Source organism: Pelecanus crispus, chromosome 6 (genome assembly GCF_030463565.1).
Source record: "Pelecanus crispus isolate bPelCri1 chromosome 6, bPelCri1.pri, whole genome shotgun sequence".
In the NCBI taxonomy this organism is placed as follows: domain Eukaryota; kingdom Metazoa; phylum Chordata; class Aves; order Pelecaniformes; family Pelecanidae; genus Pelecanus; species Pelecanus crispus.
Window position 1 is genome coordinate 67,531,578 of NC_134648.1, and position 24,949 is coordinate 67,556,526.

General features: G+C 38.8%; 1 protein-coding gene across 4 annotated transcripts in view; it reads right to left on the bottom strand.

Moving 5' to 3' along the window:
- PPP2R5E (protein phosphatase 2 regulatory subunit B'epsilon) overlaps nucleotides 1–24,456 on the bottom strand; it is a 75,495-nt gene extending 51,039 nt beyond the window's left edge. For 3 of the 4 annotated variants that reach the window (XM_075713217.1, XM_075713213.1, XM_075713216.1), the window contains exons 1-2: nucleotides 24,428–24,456; nucleotides 21,441–21,604 (exon numbers count right to left, since the gene is read on the bottom strand). In XM_075713217.1, coding sequence (XP_075569332.1) covers nucleotides 21,441–21,597 — 157 coding nt within the window. In that variant the 5' untranslated portion in view covers nucleotides 21,598–21,604; nucleotides 24,428–24,456. The remainder of the gene's footprint in view (nucleotides 1–21,440; nucleotides 21,605–24,427) is intronic. The other variant, XM_075713214.1, reaches the window with a different exon arrangement.
- Nucleotides 24,457–24,949: the final 493 nt, after the last annotated feature.

Here is a 24,949-nt window from a genome sequence, read left to right on the forward strand (position 1 = left end):
GAAATGCAGGAAAAACTCTTACAACGTGGAGACTGATTCTATGCTTCCTCAGATTTTAGGGCTCTCAAGGCTAGAACAATTCTGAATATAGGATCAGGTTATAAGTTGATCTAATTTCCACTCACTGTCTCATAAAGCTCATCAGACATCTGTACATACAAGCCAAATAAAAGTACCATTTCAAAAAACATAAGGATCAGCTTTCCTCCAAGTCCACTGCTTTAGTTACAGCATGTATAGACAGAGTATTTTTAAACGAGTCCTCTCAATGAAAGTTTACAGCTGGCTAAAGAAAGCCATCTCAAGTCATAAACCAAACCAAAAAGCATCCTACTCAAAACTTAGAACCTAAACCATAAACAATTAGAAAAAGCAAACAGCAAAAAACAACACCAAAAACCCCCCAACACCTTATCCTTTGATTGTGCATGAAAATTTCGCAATGAGTAGTCACTCAAAATAGTATCTCAGGAAATCTATCTTTTAAGCACATAAGAAACTATAATAAAAAAAAAATAAACATTTTTTATTTTTTCAGACTTCTACAACTTGAAGAACCTTACCTTCATTACATTCACAAGATGAGTATTGCTTCCTTCCATCAACGTAGCACTCTAAAGAACATTCCTCCTTTTAATGTGAGTGCTTACTGAAGGTACGTTTAAAAGTCCAACACTAGCCTATAGTCTAATTCACTTGTCTAACGAGTGAATTACATTCATAACTGGATGGTGATTAACACTGAACAACCCAACGCTCACACAAACAGCACAGCAAATCATTCTTTTCAAACTGCCAATCCTTGAGGTCAAAACATTCATGCTTTTAAGTCAAATTACAATCAACGTCCTCCCCACCCATTCTATTATTTGTTATTCATGCATTGACAAGAGCATGGAAACCACTTCACAAAATCCATGGGTATCTTGGAAGAACCTACGCTACTTGAAGATGAAACACCGTTTATAAACCAAGAGAGGGAAAGGGTTTCTTGAGTTTAAAAAAAAAAAAACAGAACACCCACAACACAACCACCAAACTTATTCTCCCCTTTCATTTGTTTTAGATACTTCCTTTTATCCTCTCATCATTTTATCTGTTACAGTCCCCCCCAACTACAACCACCTTCAGTATTGAGACAAGCAATTGCTTTCTACTCCAAAGTTTTAAAAAAAAAAAAAAAAAAGCTGTCCAGACAAAGATAGCAACACTTTGAATCACAAGGTTCAGCGCTAGCCTCTGAGAAAATGTTAGGTTTAGATTTTAAAACTGTAGTTGTTAACAAAAAAATTAAGGGAAAAAAAAATATACTGGCTTTCTATTTTACTTGCATTCAGATTCATGTGATAGCCCCTCTTTATCTTTCTAATCTATGTTAATGTCCAGGAAACTATTTCCTTATAAACCAAGTATTTTCGAACAAAATGTTAGCAACCTCCTTGACATACTACTTTTGACAGCAGCAACAGCACACAAGAGACAACATTAGTAAAGACTTGTAAGAGATTAAGTTTTTCGCGGCAGAAACTTCAAGTAATACTGCTGACACACGTTCCTGAACCCGAGAGCGCTCTCGGTTTCTGCTTACCCACCCTGGATCTTTAAAGGCGCCGTGACGTAGGAGCGACGGCCATCGTCCGGCGCGGAAGGCAGCTCCCCGGCTGTTTACTGGCTCTAACTTCACTCCAGTTTTCATGGGTAAACACACGCTGGCCAGTCCTTTCATTATCTGCATAATCCCAGCCTCTTTGATTACTGGACTGTAATGCCAGTGCCCGAGTGAGCTCTCATTCCTGAATTATGGCCACACAGAGCACGGCCAGGGGAGTGCCAAACAAGATGATTAAGCAGCAAAATATGACAAGGCATGAATTATATTATTAATATTCCTATCTATCATTAGCCACAGAAATGAGGGTTTTGTGCAGCCAATAGCAACTATGCATAAAGAAAGCTCCTCCACTTTGACACGCTTTCAAAATAAGAGCAACTATTTATTTTGAGTAATCTTATTCTTCGGTTGCTTTGACACTGAAGTGTATTTCAACATTTCACAAATTACTTCCTTTTTCAAACTCTACCTTGCAACAACGTTGGAGGAAACTCTTAAAAGGGCAGGCTCAAATTACAATCCTTTCTTTTCAGAGAGCATAACCATTTTTCAACAAGATACGCTGAACAGCTTTCATTTCAGCAATTCACTGCTTGTATTTAAGTACATATCAAATCTCCACAAATTTTGGATTCATCAGCATATCGTATTTCATTTGCCCAAATTCATTTTAAAAAAAAAAGAAAAACCAAAAAGCGAGTTTTTGGGAGTTCATATAAAACAGCCATGAAACCCCCTTTTTTTCTTTTTTTTTTTTTAAATCACATCAATCAGCATGAGGTTGCACTCGTTTCTGTAAGGGCAGCCATTCCCTTCTACCTTCAACGATCTGCTTGACTATTTTTAAGACATTTGTTTGGAAATGGGAAGGCAAATGCCTATGAAGGGCAAAGGTTGGCATAAGGACATGTAACACATCACAATAAATTACTGCATGATACATCAGAAAATTAGTGGAAAAACCATACCAAAAGTCCACACCGATGAACTTTTTGGCTCTGTAAAATATCACTTCACAGTATTGGGAGAAGTTGTTCGACATTCCCTAAGACTGACCCAAGGAAGGGAATACCAAGCAAACACAGAAGGCATTTGTCACTGAACTGTTTCCAGCTGACGATGAAGATCCCAAATGCACGTGGTACCAGTGTTCTCCCCAGCGGTAAAGAAAGAGGGGAGAAAGGGCGTGCAGAGATCCTTGTGCTCAGGGCAGACAGAACGAAGTGTGAGAATAGAAGAGCTTAAGCAGGATGCGCAGTTTCAAACTGTTTTAAATCTACAGCCCTACTTTAACCTGGTGAGGCCTGCTAAAATGTGCTAATGAGAAGAAACAGATCTGCTGAAGCAACAAAATAAATTATGGATTTCAGTAAAAACAATTAAAAAAAAAAGACACAGCACACCACTCTTAGGAAGAAAAATTAATTTTGCATAATGAAATAGTGGATTATAATAATGAATTAAAAACCAGAATAATTAATTTAAAAGTTTTATTACTTTAAAAAAAAAAAATCTGATTGAGAAGGAAGAGACTTCACACTCAAGGCAAGCCAATGAAGCAACAGTGGTCCAGTCTGGATCATACCTGAATTTCACTAGGCTGCATCATTACCTTTAATCAAGACTTCTGAAAAAATGTGTGTGACAGTCTGTGATTTTTTAAAAGAAAAACAAAAAGAATTCAATCAGATTTGTTTCTATTAAAATAAGATTAGAGCAATCTTTCTGTTACTTAGCTGTAATAAAAGCAGCGAATCTTAAAGAGTTTGTATAACATCATATTTAATTTTTATCTCTTGACTGTCATTTTCATGCTGTATTACTCACAAGATATTAATTTAAAAGAACACCGAGAAATAAAAAGATTCGGATTAAAAGTATCCATTAATTTGCAATGCCCAATTTGAGACATCCTGATTTTTCTCAATGTTTACTTAGCACCAAGTAGTATTCAGGACTAGTTCCCACCAAGTTCACTTGCATTTTGAGTCATCATCCATTCTGTAAATCACGACCCAGTGTCTCAGGATGAGCAGCAAAAAGAGCAAGCAGTTCTGAACAGCTAGCAAGAGTATCACCCAAGACAGACAGAGCAGAGGAAACAACAGAGTGTAATTCCTCCAAGGAAATAGCCAGCTAGTCTAATTCACGAAAGCCTCGCTTTTCTTCCCAAATCCCTTACTGCCTTTCCTTCAAAGCTTCTAAAATGGCTGGGGTCTTATGGCTGCAGATTTAGACAAATGCAAGCTAGAAGGGGTTACCGGAGCAGATAGTCTAACCTAAATGAAACATTCCCTGAGATTTTCTAATGCAGCAACCCTCCGTGAATTAAGTCCAGTAATTTGTGTTCAACTAAAATACAACTTTTAGAAAAGTTGCGACTCTTGACTTGAAAGCACACAAACAGAGCATCTTACATCATTTTAAGTAATTCCTGCCAGCACATATTTTTCCTCATTATTAAAAACGCATGCCTAATTTCTGGCTTTAGCCAACAGCATTAGTTCTTGTATTTGACCAGTATTTTCTCCCCATAAGACACTATGACCGTATCTGCTTTCAAGCTTTTTGATAAACTATTCAGCTGGGTTTTTGTTTTGTTTTGTTTTTAAATTATATTGCATAAGGCATTTTCTCTAGGTCTTCAATCATTTAATGGGTCTGTATCTCTCTTATTCTCCTATAGCTTCTTCAAGTATGCCAAGTCCCAGACCCCATGATATACCCTAGTATTGACCTTACCAGTGCCACAAAGAGGAGTAACACTGATGCCTCTGTCACACCTAAGAGGAAACAAATCATCCCCATTTGCTCTCTGAGGATGACACACGCACACTCTGGTTAATAACAGATGCTAAAATGCCTGATCATTCTTAATTACGATAACCCTATCTAGCTGTTACACACAAAATTATCTTCTGCTGTCTCAGAACTCTGCCAAATTGGGGCTGGTGTTTGTGGACAAAGCAAAAGGCTGATCCAGGGCACAAAACCCACCCCTGACAAACAGCAAGGGACCACCAGAGAAGTTCTAAAGCAACCATTTCAGATAGGTGAAAGTGCACTCTTTCAGAAATCTTTTAGAACTTCTACAAGAAAAATTGAAAGTTTATGAAACTGTGTGTACAGAAATTTTAGCCACATTACTGTATAGCGTAGTAACAAACAAAATAGTAAGGAAAGGACAAAGAACGTATTTATGAAAACTGAAAACCCCTTTCCATCAGAAGTAGAACTAGTAAGCCAAGAGATCAACACAGGCTCTGTGAAAAACCTCTTCCTATTTCTTTGCCTCAATTTTAAAGAGAAAATTATTTTTTCTTTCAGATAACCAAAACCTAGGAGATTTCTGCAAAGTTAAATTTGCCTACAATGAAATAGCCATTTCTGGAATAATTAGGCCATGGAAAACCGCATTTTCCATTTTGATACAATCAAGAGATTCTTGTTCATTTGAATATTATTTTCTGGCTCTATATGAAGAAGTACAGGCGGGACATGCTGAAAAGATTCCCCCTCCCCCCCCAAAGTTTCTACAGCACCTGCTGGAAGCTTTAGGCACACAAAATTAAACCTATTCCAAAGGTACAAAACATTAATCACCTCTTTTGACTTTTTTCCAGGTTAAGTATCAGATGTGTTCTACTGGAAATGCTTCTACCCACACGTGTGCAAATCTTGGCTTCTGAAGCATATCTCCATTGATGTTAACTATTTAATGACCCAGCACAGAGATCCTGTAATCAACTCTCCCCATGGAACAGCTCATAAAGGGAACCGCACTTAGAAATGAATTATAAGTTCATACTCCCCGCTTAAATTAACTACCCTGGTCCTGAGCAATGGCTTCCTTAGGCCTTTTCTCTGCGTTTAGTCACACAGCACAACAGCTTCACACAACTTTTTTATCTCCCCTCTCCACCTGCCAAAAGGAAAAACAAACCAAAAATGCTGGGGTAGCTCTTTTCACGCGTCCCACACAGCATCTCACAGGTCAGAAAAGATATGGCTAAAGAGCATTTACACTCCGGCTTGGCAACAAGGTGAGAAACCAGGGCAGCTCCCAGGACGATCCAACCTGCAGAGGAGGCCAGTGCAGGGATGAGGAAGGCGCAGGATGAAGAAAGCTTCCCCTCCTGGGCCATACACGCAGCTCTGCACGCACCCGGCAGAAATTCAGGCCCAGTCCCACCACCTCGCTTCTGGCCGCCGTCTGGTGCTCTCAAAGGCTGCAGCGCAAAATAAACCCTTTAGGTAAATTTTCACAGTGTTATAGCTTAGAAAAACATTAATAGCAGCAGATACTGAGCTTTCTGAAAACTTCAGAAGACAACACTCCACAGCTTTCAGCTTAACTTACATAATCAGAAACAGTATCGCTCCCTTTGAAAATGAAAGCCAAAATGTTGCATAAACTGACATAATTTACCAAAAAATTGTAAGACAGGTGGGAAGAGAAAGAAGGGCTGGGGTTGGATTTTTTTTCCCCTCACATCAACACTAGCAAAATATTTGTAGCTGAACTCTACTTTTTTTTTTAATTATTATTCAACACAAACAGCAATTTACATCCAGACACTAAGTAAATTTTTAAACCAAAACTCCTCCATCATATTTTTCCCAGCAATTCTTCCAGTCATTAAATGGTTTTTAGGCAAACCTACTAAACAGCTGCTTAATATTTTCAAGCAGTTTTGGTCCAGGTAGCATCTGCCAACCTCTTAGCTACATTTAGTATCCTCCCACAGTTGAAGCCTAACAGACTTCTCTATTGAGACTTAAATCAGCAGCCTCTTTGTCTCCATGCAACTGCTCTTTTACTGGAAATGGTATGGCAGCACAGAAAGCACAACATGAAGTTAAGCAGTGAAGCTGGTAGAAAACTTCTCGTTGTCTAAAAGGAAAAAAATGCAAATTCCCACTTATTTCCTCACTGGAAAAAATAAAATGAAGTTCTGTCAGCAGTGGAAGGTCAGTTCTGCAGGCCCTTCCTCCTTGCAGCCCCACGGATGCTACCGCAGTGGCATATGCAGGTGCAGTAATAGACATTTCTGTGCTCAGATTCACTTGCTGCCCTGTTAGCCAGTTCCCATCCCTTCCAGGGAATGGATTAGATGGAATCATTTTTAAGGGCAAGTAACAAACAAGGACCATGCTGCTTTACATGGTATCTTTTTTTTCTATAAAGGAAATCTCTACTCATGTAAATAAGCTTCCCTGCAATTTACATCTCCTCTAAGGATTCTCAGAAGTTTTACAAATGTAGAACGCTGAAATTCCACACTAACTTTTTCCTTCTGTTTAGTATTATAAGAATGTGGGGTTATCAGTGTTATGCATGTTCCTAATGATTTGTAAGAACAACAAACATAAGGACTGATGTGCCAGGTTTACTTAACATGGCTGATCATCTTCTTCTAAAACACAAAATCAGGAATATTTGTGTTTAACACCAACTACTTTTTTAAAAAAAAAAAAAAAAAGTACTGGTGCTGTTTGAACCCAGGCCTGCTAGGTAGTGTGGCATCATTAACAAAAACCTGTGCTGTGCAAGTTTGTCATTTAACATGATCACTATCCCCACCACACCCCCAAACCCAAAGACCTTGTAAAATCAGATTGTCACTAGGCAAAATGAGAAATCCATCATCCCCTGACAAATGGTACCTAATACCTTAGTATTAGACAAACACAGAAACCTGACCTTTGACAACTTGTTTTATTTAACAATCTTCAATTGCTCTCAGTTACTAAAACATACAAAAGCAACAGCAACATTTGGGAAAAAAAAAGTCAACTCTATTTGCATCTAACACTTCAATACTCACCTAACGAAATACTCTACCTGAAATTCACACAGGAAAAAAAAAAATAGTTGTTTTAAATAAAGTTTGTTTGGGGTTAATTAAAAAAATCTTCTGAAATTTTGATAGCTGATTGTTGATGACTGGTCTTCCTTTATTCTCCTACTTGCAAAATGCATAGTCCATCAAAACAGACACCCCCCAACAGCACCAATAACTTTGTTAAAGGGTCACATTTTGCCTAGTAATACATGTAGGCTACAGGTAATTTTTTCAAGTTTTTCACTTCGATTATTCTAACGAAGCAATCACAACAGATGCTCTTTGACAATCTGGTGTGCTGGTTTTATTAAGGATTGCACAAAACCACCACTAACCAATACCAGAACACACTCATTCTCCCAAAGACAGACTTCAAATCACACGCGTGCATGCACACATACACCCTTCCTTGAATCCATGGCTAAACTTGTTCCAGATTAACGTATCCACACAATCTCAAGTGGTCAGTGCTAAGAAACGCACTCTGATTTTTATCGCAGTCATACATAGGAAGGTAAACATTTTTAAGTTCAATTTGACTTCCCATAATAACCATAAAGAATCAGAAGAAAATAAATCCATTCCTTTCCCTTAACACTATAAGAGATGGTTAAGATTAGCCAGGTGGTGAATTCCATCTTCAATTTTATCACATTTCCAGATACGAAATACTGTAAAACTTCTTTGTTACTTATTATTTGTTCATTCTATAGGAATGAAAATATGAGTAGTATTTAATTTCCTTAACTAGTCATTTCTTCCCTCTGGTATTTGCCAAAGCCTATCAATAGTGACATCAGAAATTGACTTAATCTTCCCAAACTTCATACCCTTAAATTCTATCTATCATACTATATTCTTCCCTATTCCAGAGATGTAGTTCTGTAGAAGATAAAGTGGATTAAACACATATTGAGGATTATAGATTATGAAGTTAGAACAAACACAGGCAAGTATTTCAAAGAGCTGACCCTACAGAAAGGAATCACATTCTGTTCTCAAGATGATATACAAAAATAGAAAGCACATTCCACTAGGAAAATATTTACTTAATAATTTATCATTTAAGAACTACTACTGTACAAATTAAAGTACAAAGACAGCATATTGAAATCAATGTGAAGATATATATGCAATGATTATAATACAGCTTAAATTTTGATTGTGGTCGGATTCACAAAGTTTACTCCATTCCACCATGAATCACACTTCTGTTTTCCCCAGAAGTCCTACGTTTGTATCCATTTGCAATTTTTTGGGGTAGGAGAGGCAGAGAAACACAGTGCTACTGAAAAGTCTAGAAATAAAAGGATAAAAATCTCAAAGTATGCAACTGGAAAGAAATGCCAGTGAGATATAAGAATCAATTTAGTCCAGACATTAATAACTTCCTTAATGATCTATACGATTAAAATAGCATATAGATAACATCTTCTGAGGATATTAAATAGGCAACTTTGAATAGCAGTAAAGTCAGAAATAATACAAAGGAACCTAAGCAAATTCCTTACATGGCCAGAAAACAAAGTGAAATTCAGCTTGGAAAAACACCAACTAATACATGTGGGAAAAATAATCCCAAATATAGATATTCAATATGGACAAGAAACCTGGGAAACAACAATGCAGAAAAACTGCATTAACCACAAATGCGGCACGAGCTCAAAAGAGGGGGAGGCACTGTCTATCTAGCCACTGAATCCAGGAACGGGGTGGGGGCAAGGCTGAATTACTTCCCTTCCACCCATTTGACTCTTCTCCCGAAACGAAACGCACACGCGGGTGGGCACTGTATTCAACGATCTTTGCTGCAGCTCTGGGCGTGAGATAGGTGCTGTTGCTCAAGATTTAAAACTACAAGGGCAAAAATATTATCAAGTACTGAATGCTTTATCTAAAAAGACCGACTGTAATGAAAGAACAGTCTGTCTTTTATTATTGCATATTATGTATTGTCATAGAGCTTTTGCATTGTATTTGAAATATCAGGGGTTTTTAATCCAGAAGTGTAATACTTACCCAAAACCAAATAAACATGAAAATACGTTCATTTCCAAACCATTTGCTTTTTATTGACCATGAAGTTTTGGCACACTTCACCACAAGTGAAATAACTTTGAAGATGTTGGCTCTCAAATGAATTTTTGCTGTGGTGCAATGCCTGTTCACACTAGGATCAACTGTGCAAAACAAGGGGAGACCAACAATGCACTCATGTCAAATGGGGTCACCTCAGAATCTATTCTGAAGGGCATGTTAGTCCTCCTCTCTGCAAAATCCTTGATTAAGAATGTTTCTGCAACAGGAATGACTGTTTCTTACCAAGCAAGAAATAAAAGAAACTTGCTTAGACATACTTCAAAACCTGCTTCTGGTCACTTACTTCCGTTTCTAGATACTATGGCATTCCTTCAGGAGAATACCCTGAAGACTTAAGAAAAATACTCTTACTCTCCAATTCCCTTACAATCCCTCAGAACCAGCTCAGAAGCATATACAGAAGTTCTAACAACGATTTGGGGTTTGTGGGGTCTCTTTTTTCTTTTGTAGAAAGACTGCTTTGAGGTGGGGATGTCCTCCTCAAGTGTGTTAGTTGGAAGAATCTGTCCCACTTGAGATTTAGAGATACCTGAACCAAACCTTAAACTTGGCCCTTCTTGCCCAAGAAGCAAGGTACTCCAAATGCTGTTTGTTGAATGGATGTGGAGGAGGACACTGAAAGAAGAGGAACAGACTTTTCCTGGGAAATTCAAGACATTTCTCCCGCCTTTGGAATTTCCTACTATTAGAGGGAGACAAAATATTAAGATCACTGACTCTGTGGCTGTGTTCTTCTTAACAGACTGCATCTTTTTTGTTTATTATTTGGGGCATTTATTTGTTTTTCCTGAAATTAAGGAAGAGTGAGAATTTTCACTCCGTGACCTGAAATTTCACAGTTAATGGAAGGATGGCGTAAACATCACCTCAAGCATTTTGTTCCTTTCTCCTTCCTTGCCAGGACTCCTTTTGACTCATCACAACGAAGTGTCTAGAATTTTTCCAGGAGGCTTTTCACTGCTTAGCTTATGCCTAACCCACAGTATGGATCCCATTTCCTCATTAATACTAATGGACTCGCTATAGTTCTTCTTACTTGTGGCTAACGAGATTTAATCTGGCAGCTCAGGTGATACTCTAAAGCAGTTTACAGCAACTGACACTTTTTTTTTGAGTTTATGATATCCAAACTATAGGCTAACAACCACCTTCATACGCTGCCTCTTCCTCAAAGTGCATCCCAGCCCTCCCCCACATACCTAGTAGGTCTGCTCCCGTGCCTTTGCCATCCAACATACCCCGAGACAATTGCACCGCTTTTCCAAGAGCCAAACCCAGGTGCCAGAACTTCAGCCACAATCTCCATCACTTAAGACAGACAATTCTAGAGCTACTCTTCTCAGGACTAATAACCACTTCTCTCCATCACCCTTTCTAGTCCTAAAAAGAGAAACTAGAGTGGCTTTTAATCTTGCGTAAAATACCTGTTACGTCTAGGTTTTGCCAAAAGCAGATACAGATTTCTACTAAGATCCTCTATTAGAGGCAAATCACAGTGGTGGCTATTTTCTCCCTCTCTTTGCCTTGCCTTTTCACCCTTTTTGCACTTTTAAAAGACGAGTAGAAATTTCAGCCACTGTAGTTTCTTAGCATTGGTGGGGAAGGAGGTTCCACTTCAGCTCGTAATAAACAGAAGGGGGGGAAAAAAGAAAAAAAAAAAAAATCAAGAGGGTGCGTGGAGGAGAAAGGACAAGGAAAATTATTGCATGAATAACAGAAAGGGAAGACTGTCTTGCAATAAGGTCTAATTACTGCAACAGAGGCAGGATGGAGCTGGCATGCTCTTCACAGGGTGGATCTCCATCCTGACAGGTCTAGTCTTGCCTCCAGAAGTACAGACAAACAACTACTGTAACACACTGATGGAGCCTAGGAAGATGAACTGACAATTTTTTTTTTCTTTATAAATATAGTTAATTTTATTATATTGAGATTTTCAATAAGCTCTGCAACCCACTCCACCTGGGGTGCTTATTTTTATATGTACCAGTGAGTTTTATCACCCTCTTGTGGAAAAGTAAGTGAATTGTATCCGTCAGAGGTTACAGGAAGAAGTAGAAAGTGCGAGTAAGGAAGGCAGTGATAAAGAACAACCAAAGAAGAAAGAAGTATGGTCTGGCTGGAATAAAGGACAGTGAAGGAGAACAAAGATGACTAGTAACACAGTACCACCTCAACTTCTTCAAAAAGCTATCCCAAGAATTTTATTTGAAAGCACCAAAGATAACAAGCTGCCAAATTTATTCCCCTTTGGTAACACTGACAATATCCAACAAATAAGTCATGTTCTCTACAGTGATTCAAGTACTGTCTCAGCTGTAATCACCATCTTTTGCACTTTTGTTTCCACATAAAGGGGAAAATACATTCTCTATAAACACACAAGGTTAACTGTTCAAAACTTAAGTCAGAAAACACCTTAACTAGATACTTTCTTATTTAGAAACGATCTGCATATAACATCTATGCCCTGCTGTTGCAATGCGAAAGCGGAGAGCACATGAGCTAAACTGGCAAAGAAAACTAATGGAAGTTTATGCATTCGCATTACATCCTATTGGGTAACATAAAAGAAGAATCAGAATATTTAATTCCTCCAAAGTCTGGAATCATCCTTTCCTCAGTTTCTGACTATCCCCAATAACAATTTGTAATATGAGAAATTTACCTTGCAGTAATCTTCCTTTACAGCGTAATCCATATGACAATATATTCAAAACCTTGAAAGCAACAAACCAATTTACTGCCACCTGCATTTTAAAACTTGAAAATTCAAGTTTGGTACAAGCACGCACAAAAAAGAAGCCAAGAAAGTCACAATAATATTAAATTAAATTAATGACACTGCAAAGAGGCACAGAAATCCCAAGCCACAAAAGGCCAGCTCAGATCAGGTAGATACACAAGCATGGTGAAAAAATAAAGAGATCTCACACAGTGTATCCCTAAAACTTCCTGAAAATCTTCCAGGAATCCCACAGAAAACCACAGACCACAACCAACACAAAACAGAGTTATTTCTGCTTAATGACACTAGACATTCTTTTTTTACGCTTCTCAAAAAGAGTTAGAAACCCATTAAAAATAACAATTCTAATGATAGCTCTTCTTAACCTTATGATAAAAGAATACCTAAAGAAACGCTTCTCTCCCATTATACAAACTACATTTATACCTAGCCACTATTCACAATAAAAAGCATAAAATGGATAACTATGCAAGTTACATTTATTTAATTGTCTTAATCAAAATCTGACTGTAAAGTACTTCTCCAGTCAACATACAATTCCGGCTTAACCTTTTTCTTCATGAAGGTATCTGATTTTTCTGAATAAAAATTACTGTATCTGAATACTTAACCATTATCTCCAAGTGGGGGGTCAAGTCCTAAAATTAATACTTTTACCACTGGGTACACACAGTTATCTGCATTTATTCATCATCCCTGAGATACCACTGATGATTTACTTCAGCTTCTGCAAAATACACATCAAGTAAGGAAAGCTAAGACTGCAATTGATGTTCTGCAGCAGATACATCTTTTTAAATTCATAAAAATCTTCAAAAAAAAACCCTAATTATGCACAAACTTTTATAATCAGAATAACAAACTGCTTTCCTCCACCTCTCTTATAACTTGGTCAGTTCTGAAGTCCAACATTAAGTTATTAGAACAAGCTCTTCAGATCAGGGAACACAAGAAGCTACTGTTACAGAAGAGCTAGCAATATGTCCAACAATGTTCAACAGACTTTACAGCAATCTACTATTCTATCTTCTCTTTTAGGAAGCTACCCAGAAAGGATCCCTTTCACTTTCTCGCCTTCTACCCATTTAACCAGGTACATCAACTCTGTTACACTGTGTTCCTTCTCTGCCCCAGACTCTTGCAGATGCTAGGGGAAGGACCATGCAGTTTACATGCAAGGAAAATATCACGGTTAAGAACCTGTCCTACAGATCAGAAAGGAAAAAATAGCGGTACAAATTAATAAAGGGCATAAATGCAAAATAATGACCCTTTTAAATAAAAATGCATTAATAAAAAAATAAAATGTGTTTTAAAATAAAATCACTACATTACATACTTTGTTTTCAAGCAATACAACTCAATGTAACAGAGTTAGCATCAGACATACTGTGACTTGAAAAATAAACTTTCTACAGGAGATTGAAAAAATATTGTTATATTAAACAAATGCAAGAATATATACATTTTCAAAATTATACACACATCACTATCGATTAGAAAAACCTACTGGTGAAAAACCTTCCATTATTGTAAATCATTATTACTCCTGATCAAAACCGATTCCCCTATAGCTCAACTTCAAGACTTTGTTCAAAACAGACAATTTTTTCAATCAAGTGCAACAACTAAGGGCACAAAAGTATTTTACACTGGTTCTTTGGACAGCTGCTTCATCTTTTGAAAACACTTGATAAAGATCCTCAGACTGTAGCTGCAGCAATTTTTTTTACTTTTTTTTTTTAAGAAGAAAACCACACCACAGAAGCTACCCACCCTACGTAAAAGTTCAGCACTATTTCAGTTCTGCTGAATTAACCGTTTGAGAGGACACAAGATCAAGCACATCACTAAAATTAAGAGGCGAAATGTTTTTAACAGTCCGGTTTACATGGTGGCCCCACGGGCACTTGGAGGGGCAGCGCACTGTGGTGTATGCCTGGGAACTTCTCGAAGAAGCTTTGCCACCAGAAAACACCCCCATGCAACTGCACCTGCAATGGAGACTGACACTTGGCAACCAGCGAGCTTTTAACTAAGATAAGCCCTGCCATAGCCTTCTGAAAGAAGACTCTAGTATTTTTCTAACAGATTTTCCTTAACCTTTGATGAAGTAACGTGTGCCCATTTGCGGATATTTGTGATTTAGCCAGTTACCAAGATTACACGGTCCCACCGCTAATCCATAAATGCCCAACCGTACCAAAACTCACTGAACTGTGAGTCCTCCTAAGGATTTTTGCCTCATTGAGCCAAAGAAGAGTAATAACTTGAATGAAAAAAAAAATGTAGGTGAAAGGAAGCTACCCTGAATCTAAAAATTGTCTTCTGTCCTCCTCCCACTCCCCAGAAAGCATAAATGAAAGTGCTCTTCTCTCAGGCAGGCAGTAGCTTACAACGGATGAACGTGAAGGGACTGCTTCCTTACTATGAAGCTCTACCAATGAACAGTAGCAGTATCCCATTATAAGTATTGAATTTTAAAAACAAAACACAAAATTAAATAAGCTCAAATCCTAAACTTTATATATGACATTAAATATATATACAACTTATTTATATACACAGGTATATATTCTACACATTTAATATACACAAACACAGGTTTTATAAATACGCACATTAATTCCAGAGATATGGAAAATGTACCTTTCACAACAGCAAAGCTCCATATCATAATCAATTACAAAGGCAGCACTATACTTCAGCAATCACGTATACTACATAGAAATAATTGCACGGCTAAACCAGAACTTACATTTGTCAAAGAAAGGTACTTTGGGAAAGGAATATAAAGGAGGTACTTATTACAGAAACGGGAGGTTCTATTACAAACCCATAGGGTTACACTTGGACACAGAAAAGAAAATTGTAATATTATTAGAGAAATAAATAATACTGGGAAACATATTATAGAGACATCTGTACAAATGCAGACTGAAAACAAAAGTTTCTCATGATGGTAAAGTCTAAACGTTCCTGCAGAAAATTATGAAAATTTCAGACTCAATCTTGTGAATAGTACAGAAATACATTTTACAGAGTGATTACAAGTTACTTCACTTTAAAAATAAATTAAAAAAAAAAAAGAAAAGAAAAAAAAAAAAGGAAGAGGTGGGAACGATTATCACTTAACGTTTCAGAAGGCAGACTGAGAAATTCCAAAAGTAAAACAATTACACTGAAGGCTTCAAGTTAAAAAAACAAAACAAAACACACACACGCCCCAAACAAAAACCCACCAAATTGCCAGACCTAAAGAGACTTCGAAATAAATAAAGACAACTGAACGGAAACATTAGAAGATCAGGGTTAAGCTGACAGAATTTCTCACCAACTGCAGTTTCACTAATACACTGTTAAGATAAGGACATATTCTTCTACTATGATCTTAACTTCAAGTCAGCATTTCTACACATGCCTGTTCTCTACATTCCAAATGTGGGAGACAATAACAAGCGAAGAAAAATTCAAAAAGACAGAATATAATTAGTATATGGCCCTTTCTAAACACCATCCAACAAATACTTTTTAGAAACAACCAGAAACTTTTAAGATTATTGGTAAGAATTATTCTACAACCACCAGATGTTGAAAAAATTAAAAAGAAAGTTAAGTATATATTCAAAAAACAACTGCCAAGAGCACAAGAGAAAGTGAAGAAATTAATTACATATTACAAGAACCTCATACATCTTAAGAAAAAATAATAAATAGGCTAAGTCCTCTCTCTTTTGGGACTGTGGCCCTGTTCCCTAATCTTACACAGAGATGGCCCATTATGTCCAGATTTATTGCAACCAGAATGGGCACAAAATTCCTAAAAGTAGTTCCAGACTGACGCTTGATTCACCATTGATTATGTACAGCAGAAACCAAGTTCCAGCATTTCTTCCACACAATGAATTAGGAGTCCTGGGATCTATTTTCAATTATGGAAATAAAGCAAAATTTTACTTTGAATAGTCATAAGCTAAATTCCTGTTTATAAATTAGGAGAAAGTATTTAGCTCAGGTATACAATTAACAGTTTATTGATGTCTGTAAAACATTCCAAATTTCACAAATGGAGAACAGCACAGAAAAGACAAGCAGCCAACCCCCATGGAAGTCAACAGAAAATAGAAGCTGTATCTTTCTTCTTCTGCAACTCAAATCATAACTATTTCCCACATGTACAGTTCTGAAGGCGGTATCCGTAAGTCTGAAAAAGCCAGACTTTTTTTACAATAAAGGAGATTTTAAAAAAATATCAAAAGTAATTGTATTTGAAAAAGGAGGTGCACATCTTGCAGTTCTCACTTAGTCAAGAGTCTTTTGGAGTTGGTAGGATTTTTTTACTATTCAGGAAATCCAGCGTTTGACCTATAGATAGGATTCATAAGAAAAACGTATAATAAAATCTCAACTATACGGAAATAATATAAAGATCAAAAGCAAACAGCAAGTGAAAAGATATTTTCCCTTTTTGACTATGCAATGCTCTTTTGTTGCCACTACAGCAATTCTTTAATGCCATGGAAACTACCTGATAAATGTATTAGAAGCTCAATAAATTTCATAATATTGAGGTAGCAAAGCAATTGGTATTGTTGACAGAGAACTTCTGTTCTGAGTGCCTATTTTAATGAAGAAAAATTATCTAAAAATAGAAATCATACTTTGAGCTGTTTTCAACAAAAATATACGATAGTTTTAGAAAACCTGAAAGTAAACTACACTAATTATATTAGATCACTGGAAAATGTGGGAGGATGATAGGAAAAAATAGGCACACCTTGAAATTACAAAAATGGGACACATTGATTTAAAATTCAACAGTCTTACTTTTGGATGGTTTGCTTTACCTAACACATATTTTTAATGAGGGCGAGGGGGATGAGAAGAATACTGTGAATTACATGCAAGTTTTCTGTCCAATTTCTCAAGATGCTAAACATGTATTCATAAGGCATATGATCTTTTTAGTCATCTATATGTATGTCTTCATCCTCTGGACGCTCCCCTACCATTGCAGATACTGGCAGAAACACAAATTAACTCCCCCTTCCCCTTTTACAGGCAATACTGAAATTGCTCCGTTTTCATGTGTCCAGTACTACAATATACTTTTTTCCAACCAATTGCTTTCTAACACTGCACTCCTGCCCGTCTATCTTTAGAGAATTCTAAGTAAAAAAGACTATCTATGCAAAATGAAAGTAAAATAACCCTGCAAAAAATAATACACCTATCCAATGCACACACAACACTATGTTCCTCTACAGAACAAGCATGATTTGAGGCATGCCACAAATTTGGTTAACAAACTTGGGCTGGGTTTGACTAAGGCACAGAGGTAGAAGCACTCGTTCCCAGAAAAGGCCCCTTCACCAGGACTGCTCAGCCACAAACCAGTTATCTAGGGGACCTGCCACCCTTGGTGATACCAACAGCCTCTCTAAAAGTGAAGCCAAAATCAAAAGCCATAATGCACTGCAAGATACTCCAGGCAAGAGCATGCAAACATTAAAAACTCCATGTGAGACTGAAACATATGTAAGAGTACACATATTGAAAATGCAAGACAACTCCCATATGCACTTCTCCTCCCATTAGTCTACACGTGAAACAAAGGAGAAAAGGCTGGTTTTAATTGGACATTAGTCATATTAAAAAGAGATAACTCCAAATTAGATTTAGTCACAAGGCAATAAATAAAAATATAATTACGTTATCAGAAAAGTTAAGTCTTCACTGCAGACAGAGCAGCTTCTTGGCTTGTGACTTTTGAAAGCCTAAACTCAGCCCAACAGAACCTCAGAAGGCACATCTTATTTTCTAAATACATTAAATGTTTGTTTACAAAAAATACAATACACACACTTCTGTCAATCAGGAAAACAAAACAAAACAAAACGACAACAGTAACAACTTAATTTCTCTATACTTTTTTTTCAGGAATAAGCAATACTGAAAATTCCAGTTCTTTTTATTGCATTTCCTACATCGCAGGTTATGCTTCAGATTTGTACATAGCATCAAAACATACTGTCTCATCCATTTTTCTTTCCCAAAACATTTTTGTTACCAAATGAACACCACCACCACTGACTTATCTATCTGTTTTTGCAATACAGGCATGTATGTTCACAGAAGGCAACAGACTGCATTAAACCACTACCAAAATAAGCCATTTCACTATATGTGCCTCTGCCCCCAGGGAAAGGAATGAGAGCAGATAAGATGTGACAGATGTGTAGTCACGTCACTTAATACACTACTGGAAGGTGCTCAAATCATTATGGTGACAGGCATAGTATAAAAACTTGCAAAGAATGGACTAAGCATTTATCTCGTTTTCCGCATATGTGATTCTTGTAATCAAAGAAGATACCAAAGTCCATAGAAGTGCTGTTTGAGAGAAGGCAGCCTGCAAATATCAACATGCAATGTAGTTATAAAAAAAAAAAAAAAAAAAAAAAGAAGGAAGCATAGCATCTATGTTTTTGTCAGCAAAGCCCCTCCATCGTGAGTATGAAATACGTCTAAGGTTGAATTTGAGGTCTGTCCTCTAAAAATTTCCTGTACTGAAATATTTCTGAAGAGGTTTAATCAAACTTGAAATTTACCCAAAACAAGAAGTTTAAATAAAGTTAGCAACTGTAGATCTCCAAACTGATGTCATATTTCTGAGACTTTGGAAAGGTATTTTGCTTAAATCTCTTCTCTGCTTTGGTTTGAAAGACCCAAACAATAAGTATAAAATTGGAAATCATATGGTTACGGGACTGAAGTAATAGGACTAGTCACTTCTTTGAAGTGTAAACCTAAGAGTTTAAAAAATTAGGACTTTCAGGCAATTGGCCAAGAAAAGTATGAAAAATGCAGGAGACAATCGTTTCCTCACTTCTTTCAGGTGTAATAATCCTGAATGTTACAAATATTAACGTAGGTCAAGAATATTTCTGAACAGTAGCATGATTTTTAACTGCCAGTGTCCCTTCAGCAGGGACCAACACCACTCCTGTTTCAGATAGATTGTTAGGCCCAAATCCTGGAAATTAATCTACGCAGGTAGATCCCCGTGCCTCTGGGAATCCGCATTAAGTCAAAGAAGGAAAACTAACTCACAGGATCAGATTCTTAATTTGAAGCTGGACCGCTGTAACTCATTATGACACTAATCATAAATGTCTCACCAACACTCTCTGCTCCCCATCTGTTTCTTTTATCTTATTACAGTTTTATATCTCAATCCACAGGACCAGCTACAGTAGTCAAATTAAGCACCTGCATATGCCTATGTTTCTGCAAGATCAGGTCCTCAGACAAAGGCGTTTTTCTTATGCTTGTGCACATGCCTAGTTTATTCCCTGAATGGGGAATAAATGCAATAGAATGAAATAATTGTAACATCAATTTCTTCATTTATACAAATCTCAATGTTTTCCAGTAATCTAGCCATTTAAGCCAAAGGATAAAACTCCATTCACCTTATAAAGTGTAGCAACTAGTATTTTCAAAGGAAATGACCTGCGTATCAAAAATGACCTGCAAAAGTATAAAACTGAGCTTTAAAATTATTTTAAAGGAGCATTTGTTTCTTTATCATACTGTCACAGAACAACAAGAAAAATTTATATAAAATAATGCTCACTACAGACTACAAAGTCCAATCCACTGGCACTAACAGACCCTAAATTGAGAAATGCTGGGGGCGGGGAGCATTCTGGTACAGCATCGCTCCAGGTCTCCCACTCCTGCGCTCCTCTGTGCTTCCAAGGCGGTCCCTGTCAGGCACAATGCAGTGGGGCTAGATGGACCTTCCTTTTGACCCAGTATGGCCATTCGCGCATTCTTACAGGTATCCCACAGAAAGAAGTCCCAAATATTTTAATGGCAACTCCATAGAACTAATCCTAGAATTCTACTTAATTAAAAGACACACACTAAGGTGTGAGTTTTTTGCGGGGGGCTGGTTTGGTTAGGGTTTTTTTTGCAACTTCTCTCTTATAAAGAAGTGGGGTTAAGAACTAAACCCAAGTGTAATTACATATTTATTACATATTTCAATACTCTGATTAACAAATTTGTCAAACAGGTAGAGGAGGGAATGTGGGAAATACACTTGCCCACAAAGCAAAAACAGGACAGACATAATATTACACCTATTAATCTTGCTATTTTCCAGAATTATCAGCACCATGCTTATTTTCACTACTTATAACAGAAAAGAAGAATAGCAATGGAAAAAATCCACCAAACTAAATAAACCATTTGAGAATTCAGTGTAAAAGAAACATTTTTGAAAGGCGATTCCCACTTCCTCACCAGACAGATGTAATTCTGAGAGGTGCTTTTGGCCCCTGGATTTGTACTGAAATTCAGCGGCAACTGGGATTTAGGGGAAGCATTCAAGATATTACAGAGATATTGGCATCCTTTCAAGAGCAGTATGCTGGATCATAATTTTCTTTCCCAAATTAGAGGTTAAATCTGCCAGCAGAAACTCAGCCGGAGCTGGGATACGCAGGCTCTCAAAACAGTAGTGTCTTGCCTAAGACCTGACTGGCAGCATCTTTCCTCTTGGGAGGCTACAGCTCATGGGACCTCTTGATTTCAAAACCCAGCAGAAGCCAGGAGCTGGGACCTAGCCATTCACAAACGGTATGAGAGGGGGTCCCATCTCCCCACTAATACCTTGCTGTAGGGCATTCAAAATATGCCTGTGGGCTGCATTTGGCACCGTCACAGGTTGCAGACCCACACGTCAAGGAAAAAGATACTAAAAACCCATTTCCCTCTGCTCACAAGTCAATTTACCCTTACCAAAAGTATCGTTCATTTACGTCAACTGCTGAGGATTCACAAACTAAAGTACTCACAGATAGTCTGAGTGCCCTGAAAATTCAAGTCATGGTACGGGTTAACATTAGCATTTAAAAGTTTCAAAAGTATTGCAAACAATTACCACACCCTCAAGTCACAGATAAAATATTTTGTAGAGCTTAAATACATACATTTCTGGCATGAAACATTTCTCATTGCTGGCAAAGTTTCCCTGCGATTTCTGGCAACAGAATACTTTGAGTTTAGAAGTTGGCTGTAGAGTGAAATTGTTCTATTTATTAAAAATCATTCTTGATCTTACCTTTTAGCAGAGGCAGTGGAGTTAACTCGATAGGCTTGCCCTGAGACCTAAACTGGGAGGAGCTTTGTGACCTCTTCTGTCTGGCTTTTCTGACGGACTTCCGAGAAAATCCGTCTACTTTATCCACTGATGGAGGAGTAGTTGGTGCTGAGGACATATCCCTACTGAAGGAAAACAAATGTTACAAACATATTCCAAACTGATGAAATGGGTAAAGATTAAACTAAATTTTTTAAAAAATCCTCTTCTTTCTGCACCACTCTCCTGCTGACAACTCACCCAGACAGCCTGTTAAGAGAGCTAACCCACCAACATACATACAAATTTTATGGAATAAACTTAATGGAACAGTGTGATAATTCTCCTCGCTCACTTTTTTATCTGTGTCTCCCATTTGCCAAAAATCCTGCAACAGGAAAAATTCAGACCTAATGTTAACATCATTACGTCAACAGAAGTTCATACACCTGTAGACTTGACATAGGATTGTAGCCTATATACGTATGTAAACTATATATTCTTTGGGACAAAGTAATTTCAACTCATTCTGCAAGGGACCATGCACGCTAAAGAATGGGTACACAAAGAGATACAAATTTTGGGGGGCATTAGTCATCGATATGCATAGGACAAAAAAAATAGGACAGAAGAAAAATTCAGTTTATTTGCCACACCTGCCTACAAGATCTTACAGGCATTTAAGAAAGCGTAGCAAAAAGTACTGCTATGCTTCACAATTTCACTAACACTGACAAATTTTACATATTACTTCTTTTTTTCTCCATTTTAGAAGTGCTCAGTTATTTTCTTGTGAGTATCTTCACCCATAGTTATTCCACGTTCTGGCATTTCTGTAAGAACAGCAGTGTAGTAGCCATAACTGTTCTAAGGGCATAAGCCAGACAAGGTTTGCAGGGAGAGGCAGAGAGCCAAAAAAGGTTTCTGCAAGCAAAAGTTTGTTTGTTTCCCAACTCTATCAGCTGCTCTAAGAAATAAGCATTGCTTCTTCCTATAAAACTTGCCTTGGTAGTACTCCTGTAGCTGATCCCATACTACTAAGAAATTCCAAAAGGAAACATTTAAACAGGGAATTAATCCATCCAGCTATTGTATTTACCAGTCTTGTCCTGCCTGTTAAAAAGGCCCAATCACATCTTGGTGAAATAAATGAGTAACACTTAAGGGAAACGAGACAGGAGGAATTTAGGCCTACATATTTCAAGCGGCCCTGTGCAGAGTTAACTTCGCCAGCATGTGCACCTCTACTGAAATGAACAGAGCTGTCTGCATTAACAACACGATCATTAACAAGAGCAGCTCTGATGATTTCAGTAAGGCTACGCACTCGTGCAAAGTTAAGCATCGGCATAAGCATTTGCAGGATCAGGGTCTTAGAACATGTCCTTGGAAAGCATTACTCATCCTCAATGTCTGTTGACTTCAATTACCAAAGTGACTCGTACGCTAAAAGAAGTTGATTCCACAATATAGAGAACACTTTCGAGTACTTATTTTATTAAAATATTTCGTTACTGGTATGCTTCATAAATTATTAAATCAATTGAAACAGACATTATTTGGGTTTGCCTTTTGCAAGAAAAGCTTTAGAAAGTATGATTTATTGCAACAGTGTAAACAAGTTCCAAAAGATAAGGACTATGTAATGCAAAATGACATATACGCGCACTAAATCTATCAAAAATGGAAGTATAAACTCCATAGCTTCTTCAAGGAAGCATGTGCAGCACCCAGAAGCAGAACTGTGCAGCTGGCATTACGATAATGAAAGAACCTTATTCCATCTTTTTGATTTCTCCTGAGGTATTCTTTCACTACCAACTTGCGCTTTCTAAATATAATATTCTGTCAGCAACATGAACCTGTACCTTAAACTGGTCTTGTTTATCATCTGGGGAAAAAAAAAATGCCACCATCACCAGGGCATTCAGGCCCCAGCCAAGATGAATAAATAAAAAAAGTCAGATAAACTAAAATAGAATGGCCTGTACTTTAGCAACCCACTTCTAAGATTTCAACAGTCCGCCAAAAAACACGCAAACACAAAGTTACCTGTTACATAAACCAAATTCTGGAAGTATCAGCAAAAATATATTCTTAAAACCTGAACTGGTTGGCCCTATTTCATCTCACCAAAAAGATTCACCTCCTCATCACGTGCATCATTAAAGTGTAACCACGTCTGCAGAAATGTTTGCACGCTCTCTCAAAATTAAATTAGCAAAAAAAAAAAAAAATAATAACGGACAGGGACTAAAGTAGATCACTTAAACTGCAGGATCATTGTGTCAGCAAGAAGCTTTACTGACACTTCTCTGCTGTAAATTTAGTAACAGTTTCCCTAACCTGCTTTATAAATTATTAAAATCTAATTCTAATTCAACAAGACTACATCCAGCCTAACAACCTTACAGTAAACACTGATCTTTTTTTCATCTCTCCAAATGAACACTCGCTCCCCTGAATACGCTATCGCAGTGAAACACAGTTTCAACGAGCGGGGGGGGGGGGGGGGGGGAAGCCCGAGATTATTTATTGTGTGCGAGTGGGAAAGCTGCAAACCCAGCCACCGCTTCTTGTCCCTTTCAGCGGGGGATCTTATTTTATTCCCCGAAGTATTTGGGTAAATACGAAGCCACGCACATCAGATGCGCTGGTCCCCGGGGGGGAGGGGGTGCGATGCACGGAGAGGCGAGCGGACGTGGAAATACCGACGGATATCAGCGGGGAGGGGAGCCAGGGGCTCGCTCCGCGCCCGGGGAAGCAGAGGTGTAATTAGCCGCCTCCCGCCTGCTGCTCTCGGCTGTCATTTGCAGAAGGGAGCCGCGGAGCACCGCAGCTGGAACATGTCCTCCCCGCAGCCCCCCGCGCCTCCTCCCCGCCGCCCGGGCCCGCCCGCGCCTCCTCCCCGCACCGCCGCCGCCGCCGCCTCGCCGCTCCCCCGCGGAGGGCCGGAGGGATGGAGTTACCTTGACCCTCCTGGTAGAGAAGCCGGAGACGGGAGGGAGGCGGCGGCGGCCTGAGCCGGGCTTGGCGGAGCGCGGCCGATGCCTGGCGGCGGCGGCCCGAGTGTGGTACGCGCCGGGCTCGGTCCCTGCCGCGGCGGCGGCGGCGGCGGCGGCGCAGGAGCCTGTAGGCCTCGGCGGCGTTGGCGGCCTCCCCAGCGCAGGGCGGCGTTGGCGGCGGGTTCAGGAGCGGGCGGCTGCTCGGGCTCCGCTCAGTCCCATGCACTCGGCGCGGCCCCCTGCCTGCGATGGCTGCTGCCTCACTCACATTCCCGGCGGAGCCCTGCGGAGGGGCCCTGAGGAGGCGGCGGGGGGGCGGGGGGGGCCGCGGGGGGAGCCGAGTGCGGGCCGAGCCGAGGGGGAGCGGCGGGCGCGGTGCGGGCGGCCGGGGGGGGCAGGCCGGGCGGGCGGCGCGGCGGTGCTGCGCGGGCAGGGAAGGCCTCTTCCGCCGGCGGCTGGCTCAGGTGAGAGGGGGGGTCCCGGTGG